Raw genomic sequence first — 10,311 nt, 5'->3', positions numbered from 1 at the left:
AGCGTGCATGGATGTTAGACATCGTTTATTCACCAGACATAAAACTTAAAAAGAGAAGGTTTTGAGCTTGTATAAAAAATGTGCCATGGAAATATTAAAGTTGGTTGGTGGACCATAAAATACACTAAAATCAAATAGTGTCTTTTGTAATGTAAAAATAATAAAAGTCTAAATCATGGATGCACGTACGATCCCTCGGGATGGTTCTAATCCTGATCTTACTAATGATAGACTTTCACTGTGTGTTTCCTTTCAGGGTTATTCTTATGTTGTTAAATTTGGTCATGGCTTGGGACAATTGTAAAGACAAGTTAATGACAGAAACAATAATAAAAATCTGACAGAGTGAAATGAATGACAACACTTGTTTTAATGGTTATTTTTTTTAACAGAAAGGAGCATTTAAAATGTGTTCGGTCATTGCTGTATTGGGGATAGTTGTAGCGTTGAGAGTTGAGTGTTATGCTGCTGGGCAGGTTCCGACACTGACAGCTCCACTGACCAAGACAGCTTTGCTGAAGCTCACTGGGCTGTTATTGATGGTCAGGTTCCTCATACAGCCAACATAGGCCTTTCTGGTGGGAAGGCTCTCTGGGAGGAAAAGATCTGAAAGGAGGGAGAGTATCAGCATGATGAGAAAACTGTGGTATTTCTATCACCGGAGAAGATCAGGAGAAGTGGTGTTCCGGACTCACCTGGGGCTCCACCAATGAACACCGGCTTTCTCTCATCTGTGGAGTTGGCATTCAGAGCTCCCACCACGTGGTTGACCTCAGAGTCCACATCCAGCTGGACGACGTTGGCATCTCGGATCACTGTGATGAGGCAAGACAGAATGACCGAATTAAACTCACAGAGATACCAGAGCTGACTTTCCTAAACAGAAATTGCCACCACACTACAGCTGCGTATAAAAAACGAGTTGAGCAAATAGTACAATACTATTCCTGTGAAATGAAGAAGAGAATGTAGAAAACTATAAAGCAACATTAAAGGGCCCATATTATGCCCCTTTTACACAAGTTACATTGGTTTTCAGGTGTGTGAACTACATGACTTTGCAATTCCATGTCAAAACACCTCAAGGATCAAGCCACACAGCACCCTCCTCTTTCTGTATAAACAGCCCTGTGAGACTACGGTCGATTCCGGCGCTTTCCTGCTCACTCCTCGCCCCCCTCCCTTCATGTTCCGCAAAGCTCCTCCTCGCTCCTCCCCGGGTCTGCTGCCATGACAACAGTCGCACGTAACAAGGCACATACACGACGTAGAGACCCGGGAGGCCCAGCGAACACGTTCTCCATAATTACACACAGAGCACAAGGGGCTGGGCGATAGAACGTTAACGACATCCCGGCCGCGAGTCTAGCTACGCCGGTAGCCGGGAGCTCCGCCGCAAGCCGGGAGCCGCAACCGCCGGCAGCCGCGACCGACCGCCGGCAGTCGCGACCTCCGCCGCAAGCCGGCAGCCGCGACCGACCGCCGGCAGCCGCGACCTCCGCCGCAAGCCGGCAGCCGCGACCGAACGCCCCAAGCCGGGAGCCGCGACCGAACGCCGGCGTAGACGCGATCTGTTTTTCCGCACTTCAAGGGGGGAGGTGCTGCTCAGGTTGGGGGCGTGGTCGCCCCAGTAGCAGGAGTCAACTTACGTCACTTGACGCCCGGGCTGTGAATGGCTCGTTTACAGACCGTCTGCACGATCAACCTAAACCACGAATCAACGACTCATTGTTTTCTTTTCATTCTCCGTGGGCTGGCAGACACCCCAGATAACCAAATATACGTGGAGGCAGGCTGAAAAGGTGCCTGGAGCATAATATGGCCCCTTTAAGGTGGCATGGAATGGAAATACATTTGCACCCTATACAAACATTTTTGGTCTTTTATGTTACAATTACTTTCTCTTTGTGGTTTAATTTTGACATATCAAAACAACAACTTTTAAAATGTGAATCAAGTTTTGTTATGAACCCAGTAATAACTAAAAATATGAAATGAATTAAACAGTATAAAGTATGAATTTTAAAAAGCACCTTAATATCATTTTTGCATTTGAATATTAACTTTGTTATTTGCGCTATGCCATCAACATGACTGGCATGAGAGATGAAAGGTGATAGTGACGATTTAAGAGCACTCACACAAACTTGAAAGAAGCTAAAGAGTTTTTTTTTTAGCTCTTGTGAGGGCTGATAAGAAAATTCTCACCAGTAATTCTGTGCCAGTTGCCAGCACACAGACCCTGTCTTGGAGGCACTTCGGTGAAGAACTCATTGGTTCCATCGTTTACAAGAACCACGACCTGGAAAAACATGGAAATTTGTGATCATGCTTTTGAACATATGACACATTTCATTTTGTTCAACATAAACTGACCAGAGTGTGTGTAGTTTTCTGGATAACTGTCTAAATGACTTACTGCTCCTTGGTGAGTGTACATGGTTACATATCCCTCTGCTGTGCGCACATGCATTAGCACCCCAGATGCCACACGGGGGCGCACCTCCATCACCAGCTCAAACTTCAGCCCCAGGTTAAAAGATTCATCTGAGGGAGAGAAGTGGACACCAAATGAAGTGAGTCAATGATACCTTATTCATTCTGGACTCTCACCTTTTTGCTGCATATCAGCCCTGTTTCTCTACCATGTCTGCATGAATGTAAAATTACTTGCAGCTAAGTTGCTAAGTTTCTCAGGGCCTTCACGTTGCCCCCTATCCTCTGTACCCCCCATCAACAATTTCTCCAAAGCTACACTGATGACTGATTGTTTTCCCTTGCCCACAGGCAGTTTACCGAAATAACATTTTCGTAAGCCATGACATGGTATGAAACCTCGAAACAGATGGGGTTCTTTGGACTGATTTTAATGCTCCTCAAAATGAGTTATTTTTAATGTTGGGGAGTCAGGCTGCAACAAATAATTTTCATACAATGTATTCAACTTCTTTCAGATTGGAGGTTCAGGAACAAAATGCCTGTGTCTACTAGACATTTACCCAGCACGATGTATCCTCCTTCCTCTGAGAAGAATGTTCCCGCCTCAGAGAGTCCGTCAAAGCAAGGAGTGACCCCAAACGTGTCTGTCACAGAGGACAACAACCTTCCATCGAGCTGAAGGTTCTTTAAACAGCCGGTAAAGCTGTATGCAGAGTTTCTCTAAAAGGGAGGCACAGGTAAGGAAATCAAATGACACAATGTAACAATAGAAAGAAGACATACCCCATTGTTCCTTTTTACAAAGGAACAGTTGAATTCATAAGCAACTAGAAGGGTGCTTGGAGAGAGCGCATACCTCTGCCATGGCTGTCCTCTTGCCTTGCATCTGCTATGCCATCAGTTTTATAAAGTGATTATATGTTAATGCTGTGGGGACTGCAGACAAGTCGGTGATGAAATCAATCTATGCAGCCAGGATGTTAAGGGAAAGGGGAACGGGTGAAAGTGAGGGTTTTCCTACTGTCTGAGGGAACAGCAGAGCAGAGCTGCATGTCTGCTGCTACGATCATGTTTGTTCCAGAAAGAATAACCAAAGGGTTATTACCTCTACCAACAAGATTATGATTATCTCTTTCTTTAAACAATGTGAGATTTTTTTGACTTTTTTTCCAGGGAATTATACATGGATCTTGATGAAAAAAGAAATCTGCCATATATGGGAGACACATATCTATGAGTGTGGGCAATTTGATGTGGCTTGATTTGATTTAGGCAACTGTTGGGCCTTGGCGGAGGTAGGTGCTTTACTGAGTGCCATTCTAATTAAATACAGACATATGAAGGAGGTTATAGTTTTATTCAGTGCTACATACATTGATATAATATTCATGTGATTCAAGTGATCCCTGTTGTGTATGTTCTTAATGTTCAAACTCAACATTTACCCATACCTGAATATTCTTCTGGGCTCTCTCAGGAGGAACTCCTCCAACATAGAGGGGACTGCTGATATGCCAGGAGACGTCGCTTCCCTGAGCGCTGTCCTCCAGCACTGTGAGCCCATCAATTATTAATCGACCCACACTCCCATCACGGATAAAAATAACCTTCAGCAGGAGAAGACAGAGGGGTCGTCACTGGACATAGTGTTGACACATAAACAAACACACACTTGCCCAAGCATACATTCAGGACTGTAGGTGACAAACTTACATTGTGCCATGCACCATCATTGTATTTGTCATCACTCTTGATTTTGACTCTCTGCTCTGCTACGTTGAAGGTGTATACCAGCTTCCCATGGGCCAGGAAGAGAGCCATGAAATTGTCCTCTTGGACATCAGATACATAAAAGATGAGACCAAAGGATGAGTAGGTCTTCAGGGACAAGGAGAAGTGGGACCTGGGGGGTGGGAGATACATTTTGTCATGCGTGCAAACACAAAGAAACCATTAAAAGAGTATTTGCACGGGGAGGTTTTAACTAGATTTGACCTGGAGGTTAATTCTAGTTCTCTGTTGAACGTACCTCTCTGAAAGGGAGTCTGGGAGATCTATGTAGTGCTGTCTGCTGTTGGCGATGCCACCATAGTGGAAGGCTTGTTGGGATGCTCTGGGACTTGAGGAGAGGTAGCAGGGCTCAGTGTTCAGCTCTGGTGGCTCCTGGCTATCACTTGTCAGTTCCATCAGGCCAAGAGGGAGGTTAGACTTATCCCTGGTAACCTTTGAAGGTGTTTGTTGAATGTCAGTATGGCCCAAAGGATTGTTATCAAATGAAAAAGCATACATCCCCAAAAAAGCCAGCGTTCATGAAAGGCATTCTTTAGTTTTTACCTTCTGTAACTCGCCATGTTTGGCTCTGGAGGTGTTATTCCTGTGCCTTGACAGCAGAGCGGCAGGGGGGCGATGGACTGGACAGTCCTGCAGGGAGGTCTTCACCTTCTCTGTGTACTTCTGAAAGTCCTCAGGCTCAATGTCACGATCTTGTCTATGAAAACAGGAGTGACAGTGAGTGAGCACAAGACTGCCAAACGTGTAAAAGCTGCAGCTGCAGCAACAAACTCCATGTCATGTTCAAATGACTTTACTTGTAATTGTCCTCTTCGATCAAAAGGAAAGGGAGAAAGATCTCCATACTAAGCAGCAACTAGAGTCACATGTTCACTTAGAAAGCTCTGACTGCTGCAGTCTGGAGAGATATGAAGGGGGCAATTTTGTCGACTACAAGAGTAGAACAAATGTGTTCCTTCCAGTCATACTCAAAGTTGTATTGATGTACTGTTCAGTAGTGATTTACCTGTTGACGTAGGCATAGCTGATGCAGCCTGTGAAGTTCTTGAAGCTGCTGCTCGGAGACCCTCCGTAGTAGAAGGTCTTTATAGCAGAGCCTGTTGAGGACCTTGTGGCTGATGATGGACGTTTCTTCTCCTGCTTGTCTTTGTCATCCACCAACAGAGAATACCTGAAGTAAACAGTTCAAGCAGTCACTCAATTATTAATTCTGTCACTTAGTATTTTCTTTAGTCATCAGCACATATAATCACATGAAAGCTCTATTCAAAAAATTAATTTCATAAAGGGTAAGTTGCCACAAGATGACATTAACTGTTTGCTTTTTGTTTGCAAGACAAAACAGGGAAAACAAAACAGTAATAAGAGGACAGGAGAATTATTAATAGTCTAGCCAAGAAACAAGAAAGCAAAGTGAGAGTTGTTGAATGTGATATGGTGTGTGTGTGTGTGTGTGTGTGTGTGTGTGTGCGTGTGCGTGTGTGCGTGTGTGCGTGTGTGTGTGTGTGTGTGTGTGTGTAGGTGCGTCTGTGTGTGTGGGTCTGCATGTGTGTGTCAGCCTACCCCCTAAGGAAGTGGCGAACAGGATTCTGCAGCTGCTCAGTTGAACACTTACTTCTGATTGTTGACTGAGGCCACTAAGAAGTGCGTCCTTCCATCACCGTATTGTTTCTTGTGTGATTTGACTCTTGTGCCTCTGGTGTTCAGCACCACTGCTCCGTTCTCCAGGGAGATGCTGAACTCATCAGACTGAAGAATGAGAAAATAAAAGTGTAGTTATTATAATCTAGTGATAAGTTATATTGATATAAGATAATATAGTTGTTAATCAGGAGCACTAGCAGGTTTTGAAAAGAATAAGGGCTCTTAGAGCATTCTTAAACTAACAGAAAAAATCATGAGCACTACTTGTCTCACCCAACAAACAGATTTGCATTAAGACATGGATTTGTGTGTGTACCCCTTCACTGTGGTAGAACAGAAGTCCACTGGGCAGGACTGTTCTAAAGTTGAGTCCTCCCTCAAAGCTGTCGAAGGGTGAAATCTTTGCTGTGGATCCAAGGTAGCTCTCTCCAGTGAAATAGGCCTTGTGGGACATCTGTCATGAAAAAACACATGTCACTTTTATCACCTGTTCCCTTTCACTCATGCAGCTTACAGGTAAAAAGTATTTCCTCTTAACTGAAAGTGAAAAGTTTGTGTATGTGCAAATGTGTGTTTGATGTATGTGGTATTGATTACAAAGGACTCCTCAGGGCAGCCGCTGCTGATGCCAATGGTGCCAGGCTCCTCCAGCAGGTTGAAGTCTTTTTTCTGGAACTGGAAACCTTTCACACAGCCTTTCAGGCCGACCACGGCAGACAGCTCTGGCCTGAAGTGATACACATACAAAACTGTCACCATCTTACAGAAAACACACGTCACAGCCAACCAGTCAAGTTGCAGGAAATGGTTAGTTATGGCGTTGTGTAATGACCTGTACATGAGTAAGGACAGCCTGATAATCCTGGTCTCTTGGAGACCAAAGCACAGATAAAAGGATAGTAAATATTGGATTTATATTCATCACAGTGCTAGAAACACAAAATAATCTTCAGACTTTAAAAAATTAAATTAGTTTCTCCTTGCTGCCACTTTCTTTTTTTTTTTTTAACTCACCTGGATTTTAGAATGCTTGACGGAGCCCCACCGATGTAGATGTCTGAGAAGGGAAGAGTGGTTTTCGGATTCTCCACAGATTTAACATGGCTTTTGTCCACTAGCAAGATTACCTTCTTTGACTGGTGGTAGATGACCGACACCTATGCATAAAGCCCAACAGCAACAGTTACAGCAACACATAATAACTCATTCACATGTTCAACAAACGAAATTAGAAGTTTGGAATGTACCTCATGGTATCGAGCGTCATTTATTTGCAGCTTTGTTAAGTTTTCCAAACGTTTTGGCCCATCGGTGAAGCCAAAGTCATACACTAGCCGCAGGAAGCCATTCTTAAATTCCAAAAGGAAGAATTTCTCCTGTAGAGATGAAAATAAAATGTATATGCAATTACTGCAGTTTATAATGTAACATCACATCAATAATTACCTCCCCCCAGGAGGATTACAGAGTCTTGATACTCACTGCATTGACCATAAGAAAAATGACTCCATTATTTGCAACTGTTCGAACTGCAATATCAAATCTTGTGACAACGCCGAATTTGCCCCTCCTCTCAATATTATTGATGAGAGCGTAACCTGTTCCATCAAACAGGTAGCTGGCGATGCGACTCTGCGAGAATGCCAACTTGTACCTGCGAGAAAAAAAAAATTGTGTTCAAATATTTGCACCACAAAAGTACAATTACAAATGAGTTGGGTCCAAAATGATTTGCTTACTTTTCAACTCTGTGTCTAAATCTAGTTTAAAACCGTTACTATTTTAGTTTACAAAATTCTTAGTCTAAAACTAATAAAAAAGAGGTGTAGATTATACAAAACAATAGGAACATATAACACAGTACAACAGCAGCAAAAACTGCAGCCTCTTTATTCCGATCTGTGCACTGTACTTTGAGAGAACTGAGAATTTTAGAGGAGTTAATCCAACTATGCAAATGTGTACCTGGAGCACGGTGATGATGTAACCACATCCACTTTGTGAGTCTCCTTGAAATTGTACAGACTGATCACGTCATTGTTGAGCGAGCCCAACTCTATGCAGCCCACAAAAGGAGCAAGACTCAGAGGGGGTGGAAGCTAAAAAACAAAAAATCAATTACAACACAGTTACATGTAATTAAAAAAAACTGGTAATTAAATAAAGATTTATAAGGACTTTTGTAAAACTCATTACCCTAACATCTGGTGGGACTCCACCGACAAAGAACACTATATCCTTGGGGTCAATGTCAAATATGGAGTCAGTGCCTGGAGCCTCGCCCTTCTGGATGAACTTCTGCTCGTCTGTGGAGCTCTGACTGGGGATTGTCAGGAAGACTTTTCCATGTCTGCCGAGTCTACAGGCAGAGAGCACAAAGAAGCATGAGTAACAAAAGTAATTTTATCACCTTATGGGTTTAACAGACACATGTGGGACAATGGGCTGGATTTTTGTTTCTCTCTTTTTCAAACTTGCTTGTCAAGCGTCCCAAATCAGATACAGCAAACTCTCCTAACAGCACAAACTTTTGGTGAATGGCTTGTTTAAATGTGCAAGTGATTACTACTGTAGCATAATCCATTCCCCTAATTTCTACAGGTGACCCAAGTAAATGGTATTTAGACTGCAACCTTGAGTCACAGCTGCTGCCAAGTCATGAGTGAAAAGGTTCCACCTAAAGTAAAAAGAAACTGCTGTTGGAACTAAGTAGCCCAAACAAAATCTGAAAAAAAATGTAATACAGCTGCGACATGTGGTGCTAAGACATAGCACAGCAGCTTTGTACTGTGAGAGCAATAAAGGGGGAACAGATTGGATATTAAGTTGATGGACATGAGTCAGATGGAGGCGGTTAAGGAGATTTGACATCGATGAGAGTATATTACAGGTTACCGCAGGAACAGGATGATGTTGGACTTTGTTATAGAACAGTGTTACGACTGTGGTCGTATTATGTGAGGTTGTATGTGAGGTTGTGTTTTTTTCTGCTATTTTCTGTGGAATGAATGTTGGCATTACTTGTGATTGGTGGAATAAATGAATGTATATAAATAGATCTGTGCCAAGATGGCGCGTTCAGCCCTGGTCTCAAAGGAGCACATTCATCTTCCCGATGTGCCGACCAGCCACACCTTTTGTATTGGAACTTCACTATAGCTTGTGCCATATTCATGATTTATTATTTGTTAGAGTTAGTAAGGGTGAACTGCAATTTTCTTTTAACAGGTTTTCTCATGTTTTTGATAGTCAGGATGTTTAGTTATTGGTATTTCGTTCTGTCATATCCCAATAGTTTAAATTGATGATTTGTTTTTGAGATAGATTTGTTGATTTGTTGTTTTGGCCTTTGTCCTTCCTAATTTGGAAATAAATTATTGAATACATTTAAGTTTTATGCTAACAGAAACTTTGCTTACAGGCTGAGGGTGGGGTTTTATCGTAGACAAAAGTTATGTTTAAAGTCCGTGTTACGCACCAAAATCTATTGAAAGTTTCTCTGAGGTCTAACAAACATCTTTGGTGAATTTCCTTCCTCATACATTTACGTTTACTTTTGGCCGTGCAGTTCACTGTTTTTGGTATCCACCATTTTGTGTGTGCTTATATCCACTGTTAACAAAAGATAAAGTTTTGTAAAATGCTTTTCAAATATAATTTCTAAAAACCATTGCCCCACAGTGCCACTAGTGCTCAGTTATACAGGCCACCTTTAAATAGTTTTTTCTTGGTGGTTTGCAGTTACATATTCAAATTCAATCAGATTAAATTAAAGCCAACATATATTACCTCTCTACTTTGATGTAGTTGAAGACGGCAGGCCACTGGCTGACAGGCTTTGAACCCAGCGGGATCTCAACATCTTCGCCCCCGAGGTTGTACACGTACACCAGGTTGTCGTTCTTGATAGCCAGACCCATGTAGTCTTTCCTACCCTGTGGGCATGATCATCATAAAACATCAGAGTGCGTTGACACATTGTTCCAAAGTGGCCTTTGTTTGTACAACGGCCACCACTTTGTCATGATTTTCCTACATGGGAATTTTATTCTACGTTGAAATAGAGGGTAATATTAGACGCGGAGAAGCTGTAGACAAAAACTACTGCATGCAGTATATTAAACTGGCAGTGACATTATGGAGGGTGAAATTCTTAAGAGAACAGAGAGGCCACACATTGTGTAACTGCTCTCTTCTGTGGGGTGGCTCTGCAACTACTCACATGCACCATCGTAACAGGCGTCTCTTGGAGACCCTTTGAATGGGGTAATTGTGCACTTTCAAAGGCTGTTATTCCTGCTCCCATGATCCCGACACACTATTCAAGTCCACAAGCGGCTCCCTGCATGTTATCATTTGATCTCAGCCTCTGCGTGCAGGTCTATGAAGTTTAGAAACAGCTATTCGTCACATACCAAGCCGTTATATTAGGAAAAG

General features: G+C 42.7%; 1 protein-coding gene across 1 annotated transcript in view; it reads right to left on the bottom strand.

Moving 5' to 3' along the window:
* Positions 1–8: 8 nt before the first annotated feature.
* lama4 (laminin, alpha 4) overlaps positions 9–10,311 on the bottom strand; it is a 29,793-nt gene continuing 19,490 nt past the window's right edge. The window contains exons 22-40 of the mRNA XM_035618004.2: positions 9,664–9,809; positions 8,071–8,233; positions 7,840–7,973; positions 7,357–7,528; positions 7,122–7,250; positions 6,889–7,031; positions 6,472–6,601; positions 6,191–6,328; positions 5,846–5,979; positions 5,237–5,401; positions 4,774–4,927; positions 4,469–4,662; positions 4,153–4,342; positions 3,891–4,046; positions 3,000–3,159; positions 2,420–2,547; positions 2,209–2,302; positions 696–815; positions 9–606 (exon numbers count right to left, since the gene is read on the bottom strand). Of these exons, the coding sequence (XP_035473897.2) occupies positions 461–606; positions 696–815; positions 2,209–2,302; positions 2,420–2,547; positions 3,000–3,159; positions 3,891–4,046; positions 4,153–4,342; positions 4,469–4,662; positions 4,774–4,927; positions 5,237–5,401; positions 5,846–5,979; positions 6,191–6,328; positions 6,472–6,601; positions 6,889–7,031; positions 7,122–7,250; positions 7,357–7,528; positions 7,840–7,973; positions 8,071–8,233; positions 9,664–9,809 (2,796 nt within the window). The 3' untranslated portion in view covers positions 9–460. The remainder of the gene's footprint in view (positions 607–695; positions 816–2,208; positions 2,303–2,419; positions 2,548–2,999; positions 3,160–3,890; positions 4,047–4,152; positions 4,343–4,468; positions 4,663–4,773; positions 4,928–5,236; positions 5,402–5,845; positions 5,980–6,190; positions 6,329–6,471; positions 6,602–6,888; positions 7,032–7,121; positions 7,251–7,356; positions 7,529–7,839; positions 7,974–8,070; positions 8,234–9,663; positions 9,810–10,311) is intronic.

The sequence above is a fragment of the Scophthalmus maximus genome, chromosome 18, assembly GCF_022379125.1.
Source record: "Scophthalmus maximus strain ysfricsl-2021 chromosome 18, ASM2237912v1, whole genome shotgun sequence".
In the NCBI taxonomy this organism is placed as follows: domain Eukaryota; kingdom Metazoa; phylum Chordata; class Actinopteri; order Pleuronectiformes; family Scophthalmidae; genus Scophthalmus; species Scophthalmus maximus.
The sequence above is the reverse complement of the archived record's forward strand: the minus strand, read 5'-3'. Positions and strand labels throughout refer to the sequence as shown.